The sequence below is a fragment of the Platalea leucorodia genome (assembly GCF_965183815.1).
Source record: "Platalea leucorodia genome assembly, chromosome: 6".
Classification (NCBI taxonomy): Eukaryota; Metazoa; Chordata; class Aves; order Pelecaniformes; family Threskiornithidae; genus Platalea; species Platalea leucorodia.
This window is the reverse complement of record NC_138828.1, coordinates 84851096-84873744: the sequence shown is the minus strand read 5'-3', so window position 1 is coordinate 84873744 and position 22649 is coordinate 84851096. Positions and strand designations below refer to the sequence as shown.

Here is a 22649-nt window from a genome sequence, read left to right as displayed (position 1 = left end):
GCTGTACAGGGCCCCTCGGACATCGCTCGCCGGGGCCGAGCTTGCGCCGGAGCAAGCGCTGCCATGAAGTGCTTTAGGGAAACGATTGCGATTCCTGTATATATATATATTTTTTTTTTTCTTTTTTTCCTCTCCCCGCAGGGAGCGCGTCCTCTGATTATCTCTAAGCAAGTGTGCGTTACCGCGCTTGCTTCCCAAAGCCATCCCGCCCTCCCGCGCCATTGCACCCGCTTGGCCCCGGCCCCAGCCTGCCTCGTCCCCCCCCTCCCCGGGGCTCAATCCTGAGGCTGGATCAGAAAAATCCCATTTTTCCTGCTTTCGGGCTGTTTTCCGTGCGCCGGGGAAGGCCGTGCAGCCGCTTTTCCTCGGGGCGGGAGGCAGCGTTTCGCCCGCCGCCGGGATTATTTTGCCTCCCACCGCCGGGGAAGGGCGTGCATCGCTGCTCACAAACCATCTCCGCTTGCTAAAATCTCCCTGTTTTCTTTTTTTTTTAAAGCATTTTGTCATTTGGCACCGATTCCCAAATGCTGTTGCTCCACCCCAACCTGCAGGTCTGCAACCCAAAAACGAGAGGCTGAAGCGATGCGCCAGCTCCTGGGGTGGGCTCCTCTCAGAGCTGAGAAAAAAAAACGTTCTTTGACCGCTTTAAGAGCCTTTATCAACGCTTTTTGTTCTGTTTTAACCAAATTCGGAGCCTTTCGGAGGATCCCAACGAGCTGTTTCTTGGGTGGCAGCTGGGACCGTGACACAGAGAGGTGGGATGTTTTTTCTTGCCGCCTTTTCTTGATGAAGAGGTTTAAAAACCTCCTTGGACGGAGCCAACCTGGGGGTTCCCCCTTTCCTGGAGCCCCTACCCCCCTGGAGCCCCCCAAGCGGGGGGCGCGGGGATGAAGGCAGGAGGAGGCAGCCGATCCCCGGAGCATCCCCGGCTCCTGGGGGCTCGGAGCCATGGATGCGAGCAAAATCCCGCACACAAAGGAGACAGAAAAACATGGATTTGGGATAAATTTGCCCTCCGAGCTGGCTTTGCTGGTGTTGTTCCTCTTGAGATCCCTGACCGGCACCCGAATTCAAGAGAAGAGGAATGTCGCGAGCGTTGGCCACGGGGGAACCTTGGGCAAACTCGCTAGAAAAGGGATAAATCCCCCCAAAACTGGTCCCACGGGAAGCAGGTCTGGCAGGAACCGGCAGCACCGTCCGTCCAGCCCCTGCCAGATCTGGTCATCGCCGTGGCCCCGAGCGAAAGCTGCTCGCCGCCGATGCTCGCCCCGAGTCGAGCGGCTGTGCCCTGGCTTTTGCTGGGGATTGTCATCGCAGAGCCCCGTTGGGGCTTCTCTAGGGTCTAGTATGGGGTTGAGCTCACGCTGCAGCAGTCCCTTCCCTACCAGCACCCGAATACACTGCGTGATTTCAAGGCTTTCCCAGAGGATTTGGTATTCCCGTGCATCTCCATCGTTTCCAGAGGAAATGGGGCTCAAACCTTACGACCGACGCGGTGAATCCTACGGCCACGGGTAGCGTCGCCTGAGCATCCCGTAGGGCTGGGGCTTTGTGGGGGAGCCAACGGGGCCGCGCGCCGGCGGGATGGGGAGGGAAGGCAGCAGGGAAACCATCAATGTGACATTTCAGTGGAAGAAATACGGAGCCGTTAATGAGCTCGTTGCCATTAACAACCTGGGCAATTAGGAGCCACCGGGAGGGCAGGGAGACGCAGGGCTCTCATTACCACCAAGCCTGTGTCGCTGTGCTAGCCACCTTCATCCACAGCTGAGGAGGAGGAGGAAGGGACCCATCCAAGCCCAGGCAAAATGGGGAAAAAGCCCGCTTTCCATCTTCTGATCCTTGAACCTGCTCAAGGTCTTGCGTCATTGCAGGATTTTTGTAAAAACGTGGCTTTGCTAAGCCAGAAGTTGGACTTTTTGGGAATGCCCCAAGGGGAGGCAGATGGTTTGGTCTGGTCTCGGCGACACACCGAAGCACCAAATTCGGGTGAGGTTGTCCTGCCATGACTTACAAAACCCTGGCGGCAGCGGAGGGACGGGGACGTCAGACACCCACCCACGCTCCGTGCCACCGCGGCCACCCGCAGACGCGGCCACCAGCAGACACGGCCACCACGGCCACCAGCAGACACGGCCACCGCGGCCACCAGCAGCCGCTCCGGCCTCGCTGGCGAGCACAGAAGGTTTCTCCAAGAGTCCTCAACATCTCCCCCTGCTTTCCATCACCCCGTCCTCGCCTTCCCCATGGCCCGGAGGAGCCGGGCACGGGCTAGCAGCAAACCCAGAGCAGCCACCTTCAGTCTTCGGACACGACTCTCCAACACGATAGTCTTTAAGCATAGAGTGTATAAACATGCTGAGTATATAATTTTCCTTTAAAATCTTTTTTTTTTTTCCTTCTTTTCTTTATAGAAATAAATACTTACTTTGTTTTTTTAAGGGAATTTTGCAAGTCTTTGCGCTGTTTCGAATGGTGACATCTCCTCTGGGACCATGCTCATGGGATGGTGGCCAGGTGGTCCCCAGGGGGGGTTGTAGCTTTGCTGGGTGGGTTTTTTTGCTGGTCGGGGCATCCCTTGCTCCTCTTGCCCCTGGGTTACGCGTGCCCCAGCCTCCCCGGGGTGGAGGTAAACCCACGGCGGGGAGCTCGTCCCCGGTGCCGGGGAGCTCATCCAATGCTGCCCATGGGGGCATGGTGGGACGCGGTAGTTTCTTGCAGGCGTTTTTTTTTGGGGTCCCAAATTTTGTGCACACGGGGAACAGCCTTCTCCTGGAAAGCTGCAGTCAGCGGGGGAACGGAGGTGCTTCAAATGGGGGGTTGTGGCCAAAAAACCCTACCCTGCTTCAGAGGAGATGGCGTAGACAGGACGAGGGGTGGATGAAATGGTCTCCTGAGGTGCCTTCTGGGGTTGGAGACCCAGGAGCTGCCTCCAGCCCACCACCAGCTTCAGTGATCTGGAATAGTCTGTCGAGGTGTCCATGGGTTGCCGGCATGCTGGGAGCCCCCGGCTGAGGTCTGCAGCTCTCGTGACGTGGATGAGGAAGGTAGTACCAGGATGGGTCTGCAGCCTTCTCCCTCCTGGGGGGATGCTCCATGGCAGGCCATCACCCTGGGAGGGCTGGAGGAAGGGGAGATGCCCCGGGAAGGGCTGTCTCCTCGCAGCCATGCTGGCCAACAGGCACCAAAACCGCCAACGATGGTCTAGAGAAGAGGACAAACCCCACAAATCTCCTTTTCCCTGTCGGCTCCTCTCGGCTCAGCATGTCGGGCCCAAGCATGCCTGGCTGGGGCTCGGGGTGGCAGGGGGCTGCGGTTAAGGCCGGTATGTCCCTGCTGCTGGCAGTGCTGTGATGGGTGTTCCCCACGGCGTGGGCACCTTCTCCCCAGGGTGGAGGATGGAGACACCTGACCCTGCTGGATGCCTTTCAAAAGCCTTTTCCTTTAGAAAAAGAAGGGTATTTTGGTGGGGATGATGTCCTTGCAGGCAGAAGACAGCCAGAAGAAAAAAGCAGAATTAAAAAAAAACAGCCGTGGCCATAGGCAAGGGATCTACCAGGGCAGTTGGGTTGGTGTCTTCACCAGCAGCTTTGGATTTCAGGACAACTGGGCCAGGGTTCCTCCTTCAGGCTGCTTGGGAAGGCAATGAGATGGCAAACGTGGGTGTCCCATGCCAGTCCCTCTCTCCGCATGGGACAACTCGCTCCAGAAGAAGCCTGAGCGGGTGGCGGATGTCGGTGGGGACAGAAGCATGACCCGTGTTTCCTGGTGGACGAGGATTTTGGAGATGGTTTATTGCCTTGGCAGAAAGGTTTGGGTGGAGAGGGAGGTGAGGCTGGAAACCTCTGGAAGATCAACCATCTCTCCTGGTGTCCTCTGGCTCCTACAGCTCCCGAGATGCAGCTCTGCCATCCGGGCTTGTGCTGTGGTGGCTGCTGGTTTCTGGGCAGTATTTACCCAGGTTTGGGTACCCCTCTGTTAAACAAATGAAATGAAAACAAGCGGAAAACCTGCAGGAATGCTGGGCACCGTTTCCTCTGGAGGAACGGCCCCTTCCCACCTCCACCAGCCCACGGAGAGGACGGGGACGGTCCAGCCATGACGCAGCGACGCCGAGCCCAGCATTCTGCAAAGAACCCACAGGGATGTGCTGAGCCATCCTCAGCTCCCACACCATCAAACAGCCAAAAAAACCCCCAGAAAGAAAGTTCGAAGAAAAAGACATTCCCCAAACAAGGATCCTTGGCAACGAGCAGCTGCGGGGGGTTTGAAGCTATCTTCCCTCCCGGGAAAGAGTGTAGCCCTGCCTCTTTGGGCAGCCGAAAAATTTCCTTAAGTAGCACCTTCTCACCCGTGAGCTGGCCCCGGGGATGAGCACCGGCTGCCAGTCACTAAGGCCTGCAAGAGTTTGGGTTCTTTTGTGCATGGGCCAGCGTCTCCGTGCTCCAGGTCCGGCAGCGGATGAGCGGCGGATGGTGGGTTTGGTTTCACGGGGCCTCTGGCTCCGCCGGGCAGAGGAGGGAATGTGCTTTGTGGTTCCCTGAAGGTCTAACAGCCTCCTTCCACTTTGATGTGTAAAATCTTGGAGAAGCCGGGTCTCTTCCTCAGGGCCTGGAAGAGGAGCAGAGAGCACGGTCGGTGCAGGACCTGGCAGCCTTGCTGCCCCACAGGGTGAGCAAGAGAGCGGGGAGGACATCTCGCATCCCCACCATGGGAAGAGGTCCGCTCTGGTCCCATCCCCACCACCGCATCCCATGGGGATTTGGCTTCCTTGCAGGACTGGCTCAATGCCTCTTAATCCCATGCCCTTGAATCTAGCTCTGGATTTGGTTTCTGCTTGGTTAAAAACACCATTTCCAGAGGAGAGCAGTAGTTTGGGGCAGATGACATCAACATAGAATCACAGAGTCATTTAGGTTGGAAAAGACCCTTAAGATCATCAAGTCCAACCGTTAACCCAGCACTGCCAAGGCCACCACTAAACCATGTCCCTGAGCACCACATCTACCCAGCTTTTAAATCCCTCCAGGGATGGGGACTCAGCCCCTGCCCTGGGCAGCCTGGGCCAGGCCCTGACAGCCCTTTCGGGGAAGAAGTTTTTCCTAATATCCAACCTAAACCTGCCCTGGCGCAGCTTGCAGGGGCAGGTGGGATTTGCAAAGCACGGCAGTGGGTGGCCATGCAAGGAAAGCCCTTCCGAAATGGCTCTTCTCTGAAGGTGAACCCCAGCCTGGGGATGGACGTGGGTTTGTCTCGCTGCCCGCTGTTGTTCCCATGCCAGGGCTTGGCGGTGGAGCAGGAACCGCGTGAGCCTTCTGACCCATCCGACTGCACAGATGGGCCTCCGTCCCCAAGTCCTGCTTTGCATCTCACAGGAGTTTCACCGTACACCCCCATGGGAGCCCAACCTGCTGCAGGATGAAGTCAACCAGAGGATGAAATGAAAGGCAGGCACCTATTTTTCCCCTGGGACATGGATGGAGATGTCTGCCTTGGAGACCCTGAACAGACCAAGGACAGCCCAAGCCTTGCTGAGCATCACAAGCTAAGCAAGGTCTGCAACTCAGCCTAACTAAAATGAACCCTATTTCTGCTTTCATGGGTGGATTTTAAATCACTTTGGCAAGTAAGTGGCCCTGCGAAGGAGGCAACAGCCCTTTTCTGTCCCCGGGGAAGAGACCCACAGAGAAGCAGTCCTGGTTAAAGCAATGGGAAGGAATCACAGGATGTTAGATCTTGTTTTAGCCTTTGGGGCATGTGTGTCTGAAGGACAGCGAGCCTTCCGGATGTCCCTAGTGAGCTAAAATGGTCTCTACTGAGGAACTTCAGTGGTGGGCAAGAATTTGTCCTCAGACCCCATGGGGACACGAGACTGGTGACACACGGTTGATCTGGAAATGGCATCCTTTACCTGGAGTTTGTTCACCATTTCTTCAAACATCTTCTTGGCTTCAGGGCTGTGGGGTTCCTTGAAGTAGTCCACAATGCCCACCTGCACGACGATGGACTTCAGGTTCCGGCACACACCTGGGGGCAGAGATACCGCCTGGCCTCCCCATACCTGGTGGGGAGCTAGCCTCCCCGCCGCCAGGATGGACCCTAAAACCCACCCAGTGCTCCTCATGCATTTGGGGAAACCTCACCCTGAAGATGGAGGAGACCCGCTCTTGGTGACCTAGACCTCTGTAGGGAGGACGGTGGTCTACGAGATGGTCCCTGATTGTCCTATCACAAATCAGCAGTCCTACCGCTTCCTTGGGAAACCCTTACTCTTGCACCCAGAGGGGTGGGTTCCCATCAAGTCCAACCACGGTCACATGTCCCATGACCACCAGGAATGGCACCTCAAACAGACCCTCCTGCTGGCCGCAGACCTCTTTCCCCCTGGAGCTCCTGTCCTGGCAAATGGCTTCGGTAAATGGCGTGACTCCAACCTCAGATACACCTGGGTGAACCGCAGGTGTGTCACAGACATTGAGGCCTCGATGATACTGGGGAGAGCATGGAGGGAGTGTCTCCATCCTCCCTATGGCCCAAAGCAAGATCAGCCCATCCTTGGCATGGGGCTGTTGGATTGCCTCTTAGAAACCTTCCACCACGGAGCTCCCAGCACCTTCCAGTGTTGTCAGTGGGTTCCTGTGGGTGGGGCTGGAAGGCAGGGTCTGGTTCATGGATCTGGATATCTGGTGGCTTTTTGGTCAATGGAGGATGCTATGCACTCCCCCTCCCGGCATTGCTACTCACTGTTGAAGTGCAGCAGGGCTTTGGGGGTGACCGGCGTGGAGGTCAGCACTAGCATCTCCAGCCCCTTCAGCCCCTCTCGACACATCTCCGCCGCAACCTCTTGGTTGATCTCCGCCACGTGGTCCAGCTCCAGGACCTGAAGCCGCATGCAGTTTCGGGCTGGAAGGACAGAGCACCGGCCGTCAGCACCCCACGGGGAAGGGATGAGGACAGCCGATGGGAATGGGGTGGGAGGAGGGATGGGTGGCAGCAAGGAGGGGCAGGGTGCACCCATGGTCCTTGGGGTGGGCTTCTCCATTGAGATCCCCATGGGGCATCTCCTAGGGGTATACCCTGCCTCCAGCAAGGTCCCCTTCTCCTTGTCCCATCAGAGGAGAGCTGCCTACCTAAGGACGCCAGTCCCTGGACGCCGCAGCCTGCCCCTCCAATGCCCAGCGCCCGCAGGTGCGGCCAGCACCGGCCGATCATCTGAAGGCAACGGTTGCTGAAACGCGTTGGCTGCTGGCTGGGGAGATGAAGAAGAAAGAGCTGGGGAGAGCTGGCAGAAAAGCTCCCCCCTCACCCCCCAGCCCCTCACGAGCGCTCCTGCAAGTGGTGTGGGATTGGGACCTCTCCCACCCCACCGACTTGGGGGTCGCCACACTGCAAGGAGGTGTCTCCAGAGCAGATGTCTCCATCTGAGCAACCACCCTGGGCTGTGCTGCAACCAGGACAGGGCAGGTTCATGCACTCAGTGGAGTCCCTTTGCCCCAAACCCTCCACCTTTGGAGATCTGGACCTCTAGCTCAGGTGCAGAAGCCCACATGCCATGTGGTGTTTCCCCCAGGGAAGAAACAAGCCCTTGGGGACTTGACATCCAGCTTCTGCCGAGAGACATCCCCCTCTGTACACCTCGATCCAGGCTGACGGGGGACATGACATTGCAACAAACCTCCCAGGACAAGAAGAAATGCCCAGGAGGCAGCCCCACGGCACGGAGGTGAGGAGCCAAGTGCCCTGCTCTGTGAGCCATGAACTCCTTAGCACCCAGACGTTGCGGGGCAGAGATCCACCACCACCCTCACACCCCCAAAATGCTTTTCCAAAGCAAGAGCAACTGCAGTCATCTCCCTAAACAGCGACTCGACACCCTTTTAAAAACATCCAGGCCCTTCAGAGCTGCTGTTATATGAGCAGTGAGGAGCTCAGACAAGCGTTTGATGTTCAGCATCGCCTACCAGACCCATCACAGCTCCCCTTTCATCTCTGGTGTCAGCAGCCTCCCCAGAAACATTCCCGGCTTGGCAGGGAGGTGCCTGCACCCAACAGCTCCCAGTCTTCGCAGAGAGGGATGGGGCTGCGCTCCCAGTCCCCCAAACTGGCCTCCAGGATTGCTGCTCATCCCACGAGGACCCCCCACCAAGCAAATCTGGATCTGGCACCCAATTTCTTTCCAGCCCAGTGGTGTCCCTCACACTCAGCCTGGCCTCCTCCTAGCATGACTCTTACCACGGATGCAGAGGTGCGACCTGGAGGGAGATGATGTCCCTGCAACCTGCTCCAAGGGCCCAGATGACTTCATGACCCACGGGGTCCGTAGAGCTCCTGGAACAACACAGAGGACACGTGGTGGCCCCCACCGGCAGTGATGCTGCCCCAGGGGCTGTGTCTGCAGCCTCCATGCTGCTACATCTCTCTGCACCTGGAGGTACAAATCTGGTCATTATTTATAACCCACGATCTGCCCATGAACCAGACAGTCCCAACACCAACCCACGCAGGAAGACTGAAGGCGTTTCGATCTGGAATTGTGCCTACAGATGTGCAAGGTCAAGAAAAATGGAAGAAGGTGAGGTTGAAGATGAGGTAAAAGGGCTGAAGGTGAGGTTGATGGTGGAAGGTGAGGTTGAAGGTGAAGGCAGAAGTCTTCCAGATGCAAAGGTGGCAAGTGATTGAACTGAGACTGGATTGCCAGGTTGTGTACCCTTTGCAGAGCAAATATAACATCCCTGCAGATCCCATTGGGTTGGTTTCACTTGCCACCTGCCCAGCCTGGATGGGGAAGGTGCCGGGAGGTGGAAAGGACGTTTCAGCTCATTGGCGGTAATTTCCAGCCAAGGGTAGCGGCTGTTCCATGGCCTCTGTACCGGCTCTGCGGTTGTGCCACCACAATTGTAGGTGGCTGTTGGCCAAATGTTGCTGCAGAGGTTTGCTGTGGGCTCCTCCTTGGTGTTTTTGGAGGTATCAAAACAGATCTCATGGGATGCTGCTGGATTCGTGGAGGTGTAGGTTTATCATGAGTCATGACACTGATCAGGCGCAGCCACGCTGCCTGCCCACCCGGCGTTTGTGCCACTGGCTCAGAGGAGCTTTCGCTGATGCCGTTGGCTCCCTGCACTGAGTCAATGGAGGAGGGATGTCAGAGAGCATCGTCCTGATGCTACCAGCCCAGATGGAGGCCCCCAGCTGCTTCACTGCACTGGGTTCCTCCCGAAGACCGAGGCTGCACTTCCTAACTCTAAATGACCTACTTCAAAACTTCAGGCAAGCCTAAAAATAAGTGTTGGGTGTTATCTTGAGCATTTCACGCGTCTCCACTGAAGATGCTTGCCAAGAGCCCCTTGTGAGCGCGGCGGGTTAATTAGAGCATGAGTCAGAGTCACAGGTTAGCAACGTGCCAGGAGCGCTTGGGCTTGCTCTAACACCCTTGGAAGGGCCGATGGAGGAGCCTTTGGGTTAAACCTGGCAGCACCGGCCTGCCTCAGGGTGTGGGATCCCCAGATCAGAGCTGTTGCTTGGTTCAATGTGGAGGAGCTGGCCGGGTGTGCCTTCCCACCTGAAGGATTCTCCATCCGGGGCTGGATGAGGACACCCATTGGCTGCAGGTGAAATGGATGCAGGGGCTGAAGTGGTCATCTGCAGGGCGCAGCGGAGCAAGGACCATCCTCCTTGAGAGTGTAGGAAAGCTAAATCCTGTCTCCATGGGAGGCAGAGCCTCTTTGGAAGGTGGCCAAGACCAAGGAGGAGTCAGTGATCTCCCCCAGGACCTGTGACCTTCTCCAGGACCTACACCATCATGGGCCTTGGGTCCTTGCTCTTGGGCAAGGTCTCCAAGCTGGGTCTTAGCAATCCCGTGGCAGAGCTGTTCCTCCCTCCCAGGACAGAAGGACCCTGAGGTCTCTTCTCCCCATTAGAAGCCTTCATCAGGGGGTGACAGTCAGGTGGGACCTCACTGGGCCCCAGTGTTGGTGCCCATCTTCTTCACCCTTCTCTAACATAAAGCAGTGTCCCCATACCAAGACCCTGGTCACGCCTCCAGTTGGGGTGAGATCAGGATGGTGGGAATGGAGCTGGAAGGGAAACATCTGCATGGGAACATGTCAGAAGAGGATGAGAGTTGCAAGGACAGCTTGCAGGGGGGACACTGGACACTGGGGCTGCTGCTGGGCTGGGGACATGGAAAGGTGGGTCCTTCGCACATGGCCAGACGGGCTGCCTTCTGACAGGGAATGGGGATGGGCATCAGAGGAGTCCCAGCACACCCCAAGGAAGCTCCCAGCCTTCTCCAAGCCAGGGAAACACACGGTCCCTGTGGGCAAGGTGGGGATGCTGGTGACCATCCTTACCGGTACGTGACAGCCTGCAGGGCCCGGCAGTAGCAGCTGGCCAGCCAGAGCGAGCGATCCGTCAGGACGTTGGGGCAGTGCGAGATGCGGAGGATGAGCAGGTTGCTGCCCGTTGCCTTCAGCAGGGACTCCAGCCCGGCTTCCAGGCAGCCCCTGCCGGGGAGGGAGGCAGGGTCAGGCCTGGGCGCCCACGCTCACACTCCCCATGGCCACCCCGGGGCCACCCCAGGAGGGTGACATGTCCCATGCAGTCTCGTGGCTCCAGGACACCCAAAACCCACAGCAGGAGCTGGCATGCAATGAACGTCCGTCAGTGGAAACGGGACGTTGGGGCTCATGGAGCATCGTCGTCCCTGAGGACCAGTGGCTCCGGCTGTGGGAGGAGGTGCCGGGGACACGGGGACTCACCGCGTGCTCTTCATGTAGTCCTCCTTGCTCTCCTTCTTCCCTCGCTGGCGCGGCTTGAGGTTTTGGAGGGTGAGGGAGTGCATCTGGGTGCACCACTGAGACAGCATGGCCAGGAACTGGGGGGAGAGGGGTGGCCGTCACCGAGGGGGACACCCTCAGCATGCCTCATACCACCCGTCCTTGGCTGTCTTTGGGCAGATCTGTACACACACATGCACACACACAGGCATTTCTGCATGCACACACAGGCCATAAATATGTGAAAATGCACATAGGAGGTCATGCAAGAGTGTGTGCAACAAAATCATGGGTGTGACCACAAAAAGCTTGTGAAAACGTGTGCGCACGTGAGCTCATGCACGTGTGAACGTGCAACGCATCCAGCCGCTGGTGCGAGCACGCAGGTGTGTGCACCCATGTTCCCATGACCATAATGGCATGACCCGAAACACAAGCGAGGTGCTTGCACAGCTTCAGCTTTCTGGAAGAAAGGTCTCGCCCTGGGCAGTGCCATCCCCATCCCCGGTACCTTGGAGGACACCCTGGCGTTCTCCAGCAGCACCCGTGTCCACACAGCCGGGTGCCGGGCTACGAATTTCCAGTCCTTGCACACCTCGGCTGCCCGCAGCAGGGTCTTGGTGTCCAGGTAGGTGAAGATGCAGAAAAGAGCCGCCCGCATCTTGAGGATCTCAGGGCTGATCACCTCGCTGGAGTGGCCCGGGCTGCCCCTCTCCAGCCGGCCCACCTTGCCCCCGGCCCCCTCTGTCCTGGCTGTGGGACACCCACCCTCAGTTGCCACTGGTGGCCGGGGAGGACAGCAGGGAAGGGATGCTCCTCGCAGAGCTGAGGAGCCATCCCTCTTCCCCACCTTCCAGCCTCCCCGTCCTCCCACCCCACCAGAAGAGCCCGGCGCGGTCTCACCCGTCAGCCGGCAGCTGCCGGTGGGTCGGGATGCGGCGGATCCGGGTGCATCTGGCTCCCAGCCCTCGGCCTCCGACTCGGTGGTGCGGGAGCCCACGTCGGAGACGTCGCCCTCCTCGCCCTCGGTGCTGTTGCGGTAGGGCCGGCGGTGCCAGTTTTGGATGGCTTGCCGGCGCAGCCCTGAGCCCCGGGCGCTGTCCCGCGCCGGGTAGGGATGCCCGTCGGCGGTGTCATCGGTGGGGCACGGCTCCGCACTGTCACTGTCGTAGCAGCCCGAGCTCTGTGACACGGCTTTCGCCCGGCTTGAGGCCCTGGGGGACAGGGATGCCCAACCTCAGTGCTCACCGGGATGTGCATCCCCTTCCTGTCAGCTCCTAGCCCGCCAAAAAATGAGCATCCTATTAAAATCCCAAACAGGCAGCACTGATAGGGGACTCACCCGGTGCTGGAGGAGGAGCGCTGGTTGGACACACCATAAGGACCATGCACGGCCACCCCCGGCCCTGGGTGCCGGTCTCTCTGTGGGGAGAAGAGACAAGAGGAGCCAACATGGCGAAACCCAAAATTGTGGGTGGTGCAGCCAAGGGAGATGACCCTGAGCACCCACCCAGCTGCGTTTTGGGAAGAGGCGATACCCAAGTGAGAGGCAGAAGAGCATCTCCAGCATTGCCCCATCGCCTTGCCCACACTCGCTATGGAAATATAGACCCACTGAGAAGCAACTTCTCTTTGGGATCCCCCACCCAGGATTATCCATTTCCCCACGGGAATGAGATGAGGGTCCCTACACCTCCCCGCTCAACCCTTTGCAGTCATCAGAGAAGCCACATGGGTGCATGCCCGAAGCCGCTGGGTTGCCCGTGCCTGTGCCCGCGGAGGTACCGGTCGGCCGGCGGCCTTGGCCCCCGGCGTGCCGCAGCGTCCCAGGCTGCCGTTTGGGGTGGTGCCGCAGCTGCTGCTGATGATCTGGAGCTGCTTCTCAGCCCGGTCCGCCCGGTCCAGCAGCTCCTCGATGAAGTGCTGGAGGCGGACCTTGGCGTTGGCCTCGCGGGCGGCCGTCTCCTTCAGGAACTGGTCGATCTGCAGCACCTCCCTGCATGGAGGGAGCAGTGGGTGACACCCCGATCCTTTCCCACCCGTCCCTGTTAAGCACCTCCATCCCTGTTGGGCTGGGGGTCAAGGATGCTCGTGTGCATCCAGACTGGTCCATTGTCGGCCTGATTTGGGTCTGTGCCAGCCCAGACGGCTCCTGGGTATGGTTCGGAGCAGAGCAAGGACCAAGGGGTGCTCCCGGCATGCAGGGTGGAGGTGGCCACCTTGTTTTGGGGGGATGACATCCCCAGCACCTTTGCTGGGATGTACATTGCTCCCAGGACTGGGGTCAGGCCCCTGAGAGAGATGGAGCAGAGGGAGGAGGAGGAGGATGGTGCAGCGAGATGACGGAGGAGGATGGCCGTGGTACTTTGCCTCATTTGGGGCAGACTTGAAGGAAAAACGTTAAGAGCAGCCTGAAGATGTCATCCCCGAAATGCAGCCAGCTCTGGGGTGGAGCGTGCCAGCAGCTGAGCAACCCGAGGTGGCCCCATCCCGCCCCGCACACGCGTGTGCCCTGGCACACACTCACCCGCCGACCTCATCCGCTTCCCAAAAACATGGGTGTGTGCACACAGGCACACGCAGCCGTCACACCCCCGCGACCGCACGCGTCCCGAAAACACGTGCGGCCATCGCACCCCTGCAAATGCACGCGCCCCGTGAACGCACACGTGTACACCCAGGCTGGCACACGCGCACAGCCGTCGTGCACACCCACAAGTGCACCGCAGGCACGCGCAGAGCCGCCCTTACGCGCACAAGCGCCATGAAAACACAAATGCAGACGTACCCCCGACACACACACACAGCCAGGCACAACCGGCACACGTGCACAGGCGGCATCACGAGCACGCACGTGCACACACACCCCCAGACACACGTACAGTCGGGCACATGCACAACCAGCACGGTCGATGGTGCACACACACGTGCACAACTGCTCTCACACCTTCACGCAGCATCCACGAACCCCTGCAGATGCACAAACACTGCTCTGCATGCCTGTCTTGTGCACACCTGACTGCACACACCCGACCATGCACACCCGACCGTGCACACCCGACCATGCACCAATCTGCATGGGAGCACAAAGGAGGGGGCAGCCCTTAGCAACATAATTCTCCTTGCTGCTTATTAATTGCCATTTAATTACCAATTAATTGCCCCCAAACCTGCCATTTGCAGGGCGAGCTTGGAAGCTCCCCAGTAATGATTTGGGAAGGCTCCTGGTGAGGGGCCCCCGGAGATTTGGAAGGCAAATGGGGCGCTGGCTCAGCAGGTGTAAGGTGATGCTGATGGTTATCACCTGCATCTCTCTCATTCCGGTGGACCGGGTGGAAAAACACCCCCGGCAAAGCAAACGGAGCCCAGGAGCAAAAAGCCTCCCATGGGGACAATGGCCTCGTGGTGTTTCAGAGCTGGGAAATGTCCCGGGCCATGTTTTGTTCTTGGAGAAGGGTGAAACTGGCTTTGCCGAGGAAAATGGTTTCCGATGATTTCCTCACATCTAGGAAAAAAACCCATCTCTTTTCATCAGCTCTTCCCATGCTCTCTCTGCAACCTGGCAAGGGATTTTGTCATTCTGGCTGAAGGAGTTTGGGGACCGATGGGGACTGTCAAGGGGCAGGAGGGTTTCTCTAAGGAAAGGGAGGACCAGGAGGTAGTTTTGGGGCATAAAACCGGGTTCTTAGGTGGTAACGGTGTCCAGGCTCCACCACGGATTGAACAAGATGAGTTTGACCCATTGGTCACCCTCTGTCCACCCTGTCTTAGTCATTATTTTGGAGTCAAAGTCATTAATGAACATGCTGACAACGGTGGGGATCAAGACAAGTCCTTGAGGAATCCCACCAGTGCTCCCAGCCCAGCACAACCATGACTGGCCCCCACTAACCCGCTCCTCACTGACTTTCTGGATGCCGTAGTGGCCTCCAGCTTTGCTAAGAAACTCCTGAGGACCAAGGTCTAGTTTGCTTGAGCCACACCGATGGGCAAAATGAGCCAATGCTTGATTGGAGGGAAACTCAGGCACGGCGCTGGGGTGGGAAGGGGGTGTTGAGTGGGGAACACGGGATGAAAATGAGGATGACAGTGCCATGGTCCTAGCAGCAAATGGAGTTCATACTGCTTGGGCTATTCCACCCTCCTTCTGGGAGAAAAACCCTGAATTAGGCATGGCCAAGGTGGCCCCTCTCATGTTTATGACCATGGGATGGATCGATGGGATTGCTCAGGTTGTGTAGGGCTGGACAATACAGCTGTGGAGCCAGAGGGGATGACCCAGCCCTGGCTTTGGGGGAACACCCTTTGGTACTAGAGATGGGCTGCAGCAACCTGGCCACCACCACGTTCTTTGGCAGGACAGCAGGATGGCCACGTGCATCCCCAGTCTGGCCATGCCCTGGGGGCACTGGTGGCTCTGGGACAAGGTCTGACATGACGTGACCCAGCTTGGTCATAGACATGGAGAGGCTCAGGTCTATGTGGACACTGCCCGTGTGGGAGAAGATGCAAAACCTGATGAGCAATGATGCTAATGGGCACTGCTGAGGGGACTGTGCCCTAGGAGGGTTTGTGTCTGAGGGTTTGGTGATGGTCGTGGGCCCCTCAGGGTTTGCCACTGTGGACCGATTTCCCCCCACCCTGCAGCTGGGAGAGAGGGCAAAGGACTCACTGTTGCTTGCGGGTGAGCTCCTGCTCCTTCTGCACCAGGTCCTGCTTGAGGGAGGCCAGCATCTCCACGCTGACGTCCACCTGGCGGGACAGCTCGGATGCCCGGTCCTCCAGCTCCTGCTTCTCCCGGCTGAGCCGCAGGCTCTCCTGCTTGGCCTTCTCCAGCTCCGAGCTCTTGCGGTCCAGCTCCACCTGCAGCCGGCCCACCTGCGAGGCGATCTTCTGCTCCACCTCCTCCGTCAGCTTCTCCAGCCGTTTGTCCACCTCCAACTTCTCAAAGGCGCGGATCTTCAGGCGGGCCAAGCCTTCCTCATAGGCAGCGTCCATAGTGGCCGGTGGCACGGGGGCCGGTGCCACAGCTTTGCCCCGGGTGAAGATCTCCGTCAGGGGGATCTCGATCTCGTGGACATAGCGGGGCGTGGGGGAGGAGGACGGAGCTGGCTCCAGCTCCTCAGCAGGGACGAGGTCGCAGGAGAAGCGTTGGTCCTTGCCTTGGAAGGAGGTGCTCTCAAAGTAGTCCCGCCGGGTGGCTGGAGTCAGCAGGGCCCCGTCGGCGGCCAGGGGGAAGACGGCGGCATCGCAGATGCTGTTGGTCTTGGAGAGGACGTAGAGGGTCTCATAGGTGTGGTTGTACTCCAGGTGCGCCCGCAGCGAGGAGAGGCTGCGGAAGCGCTTGTGCTCCCCGCACCGCGGACACCGGTAGGGCAGGTCCAGTGAGGCCATCCCTCAGCTACGCGCCCTGACCCAGGGGAACCGCACGGCCCCGCTCATGGCGCGGGATGGATGGACTGGTGGCACGTGGGATGGGTTCGGGAGCCCTGGGTGGAGGGGCCACGGCTCCGCTGGGGCATGGTGGGGTGAGAGCCCTGGGACGGAAGCAGGGGGTCCGGCAGTTCTGGGAGGGATGTCAGCATTGGCCGGTGCCAGGCGCTGGAAGAGATAGGGGGGTTAGTGATACGGGGACGGCAGGTCCCCAGAAGTCCCTCCTTGGTCCTTCTTCTTGGTCCCCTCTCTGCCTCCATCCTCCCCTCCCATGTTCCTCCCACTCATGCACAGCCCTTGGGAGGGTGCACAATGCTGAAGAAGGTGCACAACCCTTGGGAATACACGCAGCTCTCAGGAAGACCCACAACCTTTGGGAAGACCCACAACCCTTGGGAAGATCCACAGCCCTTGGGAAGATCCACAGCCCTTGGGAAGACCCATAACCCTTGGGAAGACCCATAACCTTTGGGAAGATCCACAACCCTTGGGAAGACCCACAACCCTTGGGAAGACCCACAACCCTTGGGAAGATCCACAGCCCTTGGGAAGGTGCACAACCATTGGGAAGGTTCACAACCATTTAGGAGGAGTACTGCCATCAGGATGGCGGACAAGCCATGAGAAATCTCTCTCCACCTGCCCTGAGCTTGCCACAGAGGGGTGACCCACGTACTTTCTTGCCCAACCACCATGAGTCCCTGCAGTGCCAGGGGTCTCCAGGCCCCGGGAGCATCCCTGTGTCTGGGAAGGGTGCAGAGCCACCTCCTCCAAGCAAAGGGTGACCCAGTCCTGCTAAATCAGCCTGCGCAGCCTCGCAGCAGGATTAGCTGCTTCTCCAGCCCCTCACCGCAACCATCAGGTCTCATCGCTGATCCCCTCCGGGGCTGTGGGACCCCCCATGCTGGTGATACAGAGGACCCAGTGGCTTCCCAAGCCTGGGCAAGTGAGGGTCCCTGTGGGGACCTGGTTTATCCCCCATTCACAAACCCCTCCAAGACAGCAGGGGGGAAAAAACCCCACCCTTGTGAAATGGGATAATTCCAGCAAAAATCCAGCCTGGGAGGCACAAGCACACATGGGGGTGGGTTGCTGCAATGCTTTCACCCCAAAGCACCGAGGGCACCCATGGGTGGGAGCATCTCTCGCTCGTCTCTCTGCAATATCCCACAAAGGGCTCTTCCCATCACCTTAAAACCCCTCTGAGCCGCTGTGCGCCCCACAGCCGCCATGCAGTGAGTGCGAAACCGTCACCGAAGCCTCCATCGTGCTCATCCCCAGGGCAGCATCCCCCGCGGCTCAGCACCTCCCTCGGAGGGCACAACCGGGCCACGAGGTTTGGGAAACCATTTTTCAGGGAAAAATCAGTGAAGGCAAGCAATCCATGCAAAAAATAAAAATAAGACGTGCTGGGAGGATTTCTGGAACTGCCTGGCTGTGTTTTGGGGTCGTTACAAAACACACCCTCGCACGTTAACCCTGCCTGGGCGACCACCGGCACCAGCCTGGCCCAAAGCCGGCAAACACAAAGCACCGCCGGCAACTTCGGTTGCTGCCGATGGGATGAGAAAGCGCTTTTCCGTCGTAGGGATGGGGCCACAGCATCGTGCCACCGATAGCTCAGGCCTGGCTCCCTGCCCGCGTCTCCCGGGGTACCTGATCAGCCTCGGTCCGTATTTCCCAGCCGTAAGCCAAGGCAGGATCTGGCCCCGGTGGGGTCTGAATGCACCCATCACCCAGTCCCTGTCCTGGGCAGGTCCTACCCTGACCACAAAACGTCTCCTCCTTCCCACCCCCACTAACAACAACCAGGATTTAAGGAAATTATTAGCGGAGTCATTACTACTGCGGCCACGCTAATAAAGCCCACAGGCATCCGGAGCCGGGAAATTGCAGCAGCGGGTGAAACCCATCCCCGGGCTGCTTCGGCGCCGCTACCTGGGATTCATCATGGATCCTTTCTTCGCATTGTTTAACATTTTTTCTCCCCCCCCCCCAGCAAAAAAAATTACCAGCAGGCAGCTCCTCTGCCTGGTTGAAGAGGGAAGGGGGGGATGGAGAAGAGGGGTGGCGGTGGCGGATGCTGCCGGGGTGGCGGATGCTGCCGGTGCCGTGTGCTGGTCCCCATCCTTCCCCGGCGGAGGCTGCGATGGCAGTGGGGTGGGAAGGAGCGGGGTGGGGGCACCGCGGTGGGCGAGGGTGGCTGGGGACGAGGCGCGGGGGGCTTGTGGGAGGTGGGCATGAAAAGCCGGGGTGCATCTGACCCCCCAGCACCTGGAGCAAGGAGTAGCGGGTCCCTCCTCACCTCCTGGCAGTGGCTTTGTCCCTGCTGCGTCCCCCTGCTCCCCGGGGACCCGGGATGAGGAGCAGCCTGGGGCCAAGCCACCGCCTCCCAGCGCAGCATCCCGCTTCGCCCCATACCTGCTTCTCGCCGCCGACCTCCTGCGCTTGGCTCCTCCGACGAGGGCAGCATCTCTCCCGCTTCCCCGCCGGCCGCCACCGTCCCCGCCGAGCGAGCGGAGCCAAGCAGGGGGCTACGGGGTGGGGGACGGAGCGCGCACACCCCGCTCCGGTGCACAAAGGAGGCGGCTGCTGAGCGGCTCAGGGCTTTGTCGGAGAGGAGGGATGCCGGGCAGGAGGGATGAAGCCTGAAGAGGAGGCAGGAGCCACGGGAAGCATCCGGCTCCCTGCGGCCAGCACCTCCATGCCAGCCAGGCCCTGGGGAAGGAGGGAGGGTGGTGGCTGCGGGAGGAGGAGGAAGGGGGGCAGAAGCCGAAGGCCCCGCTGGGTTGGTGGGAGGGCGAGGGCTGCTGGGCACCCTGGGGACGGCGGGTCCCCGGGGCGCTGCGGGGCTCAGGGGGGGCTACGCATGGCGAAGGCAGGGGCGAGGGAGGGAGGGATGGAGGGATGGAGGGATGGAGGGAAGGAGGGAGGGCGAGCGCTAGCAGCCGCCTCCTCCTCCTCCTTTGCAGCCTGAGCCCGGACTGTTTCTCTCTGCTGCTTTCCTCCTTCACAGCTCCCTCTGCCTGTCTCCCCACGAACACCGCGGGCCCTCGCCGGGCCTTGCTGCCATGCGGCAGCCCGCCGGCCTCATCCTGCATCTCCCCCGCTCCCCGGTGCCACCCTTGCCCCCACCAGTGAAGCCCCGGCCCCTGGCAGGCTCCCAGCTGGGATCACCCCAGAGCATCCCCCCGGGGGGCCAGCCAGTGTGGTGTGTATGGCCGAGCCTGGGCACCTGCATTGCTCCTTCCCCATCCCGGGCTGGACCCACAGTTGCAAGGACCCTGGCTTGGTCCTGATCCAGTCCCTGAGCACCCCAGCTTGGTCCTGTTCTGCTCCCTGAGCACCCTGGCTTGGTCCCCAGCTGGTCCCCAAACACCCTGGCTTAATCCCTGGCTTGGTCCCCAGCTGGTCCCCAAGCACCCTGGCTTAATCCCTGGCTTGGTCCTGATCTGGACCCTGATCACCCTGGCTTAATCCCTGGCTTGGTCCTGATCCAGTTCCCAAGCACCCCAGCTTGGTCCCCAGCTTGGTCCTGGTACAGTTCCCAAGCACCCCGGCTTGGTCCCTGGCTTGGTCCTGATCTGGCCCCCAATCACCCTGGTTTAATCCCTGGCTTGGTCCTGATCCAGTCCCTGACCAGCCTGGCTTGGTCTCCAGTTTGGTCCTGATACAGTCCCTGAGCGCCCTGACTTGGTCCCTGTCTTGGTCCTGATCTGGTCCCCAGTCACCCTGGCTTAGTCCCTGCCTTGGTCCTGACCCAGTCCCCGAGCACCCCAGCTTGGCCCCCAGCGCCGAAGGCATCCAGCACTGCCGTGTTTTCTTGTCTCTGGTGTGGACACAGGGAAAGGCGGAGGCGTTGGGACCAGGATGCTGCCAGCCTGGGGGCGAATGGTTGTCCCCATCACCCCCAGGTTTTGGGGGGCAACCGCTCCTCCTCTCCTAAAAACACAAGCACGGTGCTCAGTCCCATCCCACCCCAGAAGCAGCTGCACCCAGCCGCCGTGGCGGGTGCCCTCCTCCCACGACAGCGCCGGCCACGGGAGCAGAGGGCGAAGGCTCGAGCCCGGATGCCTTCGCAGAGCTTTCAGACTCAGCATCAATAATAGATGCACTTTCGGAGGGGTATTAATAAAGGCCTCATGCATCATGCATGGCCAGCGGCGCGGGGGAAAGCAGGGCTGTTCGCTGCCCGGCGAGAGCTGACGTCCCGCGGAGAGGTGCCCAAAAGACACCTCCTGAAGGAAACCTGGGCGCTGAGGTCCTTATTGACAATATCTGGGGTGTCCCCCAAGAGAAAGGGTTTTTCCTGGTGCCTGGGGTCACCCGCACCCCACGGAGCAGTCCTCGCTCCAGATCAGGCTCCCGCACACGTGCGATGGTTCGGCTGCTGGGGCCGGCAGTGCCTGGGGCCAGCGGGTGCCCGCCCGAGGGGCACGAGCACCCTTGGGTGCCATCCCAGGTGTGAGCTCTTAGGGACAGGTCCGAGGGGACATTTAGGATTTCCTCCTCAACCAGGTTTCCTTCTGGCCCCTTCCCTCATCCCCTCCCTGCTCAGGGGACCCCATGTCCCCTGCCCAGCTTTCCACCCCATCTCCACGGCGTTCTCCCACCCCATGGCAAGCTTGGTGCCGGGCAGTGGATTTTGCCGGGATAATGGGATAACTGGGGTTTAGCCCCAGGGTGCTCCAGCCCACATGTCAGCAAAGGGCTGGGGGACATGAGGACACCTGGGGAAGGAGACCTCCCTCCTCCATAACACAGTTGGGGGGCAGATCCCCCCTCTCCAGGGCTGGTAGAGGGGACAAAATCTGTCGGAGAGAGCAGATTTGCAGCCATGCTCAGCGCCCCTTCCCTGCCTCAGTTTCCCCCTCTGCAAGAAAAGGCCAATAATCTCCAAAATGCCTGAGCGCTGATGGCGATCGCCAAGCCCCAAGCCAGGGCCGTGCCCCGCTCCGTTCCCACAGACACCTTCTCCTCCCCATTAATTAAACCAAAGACCGGCATGCCCCAACCGAGCGAGCGTCTCCTGTTAGAAGGATGAGATTTGGGGGGATATATGGGTTTGGGTGATTTTTAACTGCTGGAGGAGGAAGGCTCTGCTATCAGCAGCACTTTTCCAGGCTGCAAAATCTCCTCCCGAGCCATCCGGCTGCCGGCTGGTCCCGGGAGAAGGGAAACGGCGTCTCTCGGCAGCTCAAACGCCGAAAGGGAGGGAGCCAACAGCCCCCCCAGCTTCGCAGGGGGCCGCATCCTGCCTGCCTGATGGTGCCTGGATCTCCTCCAGCCCCGTGGCTGTGCCAGGTTGAAGACGGGGAGCGGAGCTGTATTTCACCCCATTTCTTGCGGGTGAAGCCTGCCGGGGCGCGCGGGGCACCCACAGCCCACGGGGGACCAGGAGCCCAGGGTGGGGGCTCTGGGCTGGGCTTTGGGGTCCCCCCAGCGGAGCCGGCGGCTCTGGATCCAAGTAGGGCAGATCCCTCCAGGGCTCAGCCCCATCGGAATAAACCCGGAGCCACGTCCCCCTTTTCAGAGGGGGATCCATCGGCGGGGAACAGGGATCCCTTCCCCGCTCTGTCCCGGGACAAGGCCCTTCTCCCGGGATGAGCCGCCCACCCTGGGGATTTGGGGATGCTCGGGAGGGAGGTTGCCAACCCACCCGCTGCACTGATTGATTTTTCTCTCCCTGCTAATTATTTAAGCACTTTTTTCCCCATACGCAGCAGCGAGAGGTCAAAAACGCAACAGAAATACCACCGGCGTCGCCTGCTATAGGGGACTGAAAGGCAGAGAGCAACCCCAGCAAGGTCTTAGATTAGCTCAAATCTTTAATTAGAAAAATAGACACAATTTTCTAATATTCCTGATAGATTTTTTTTTCTCTACAAACAGGAAAATAATAATAATAATAATACCGACATCACCTTTCCAAAGGGACCGTTAGGCACCGGTTGCCGGAGCCCGGCGGTATCTCTCTCCCTCGGGAGAAAGGACCGGTGCAGCCGCAGCCCCCGACCGTGCCAGCCGGTAAATAACCGCTCGGCAGCTCCGCGTAAAGTGCTGGAAATCAGAGTCAGGTCGCTACAAACGCAGGATGTCCGTGGGTTTGGGTACATAAAAAACCCATCTCGGTGGGGATTTCTTTCTGTACATGTTTTTTTTTTTTCCCCTCCTTGGAATAGGAGCTGTAAAAATGACTCAGTCCCTGCAGTTTGGAGATGGCTCCAGGTGGCCGGAGCTGCCACATCCCTCCTCCGCAGCCAGTGGTCCAGCGCCGCAGCATCGCCTCTGCCTCCGGCGTGCCCTTCTCCTCCCCGGCACGGCCCGATCCGCTGTCATCTTCTCCGGGGCCACCCCAGGAGGATATTCCCACCCCGGCTCTCCCGTGAGATGCTCGGGGGACCTCGGGAAATGCCGTCTCCCAGCGCTCAGGTTGGGGCT

General features: G+C 59.6%; 1 protein-coding gene across 1 annotated transcript; it reads right to left on the bottom strand.

The window, feature by feature from the left end:
- Positions 1 to 4548: 4548 nt before the first annotated feature.
- Positions 4549 to 16169, bottom strand: FBXO41 (F-box protein 41; the record flags this gene model as incomplete). The annotated part of the gene is made up of 12 exons (XM_082315536.1): positions 4549 to 4611; positions 5912 to 6027; positions 6745 to 6903; positions 7131 to 7249; positions 8233 to 8328; positions 10350 to 10502; positions 10758 to 10873; positions 11287 to 11528; positions 11679 to 11989; positions 12118 to 12197; positions 12561 to 12771; positions 15448 to 16169. The coding sequence occupies 12 exons, from the start codon at positions 16167 to 16169 to the stop codon at positions 4549 to 4551; spliced, it is 2388 nt and encodes a 795-aa protein (XP_082171662.1).
- Between the last annotated feature and the right edge of the window lie 6480 nt (positions 16170 to 22649).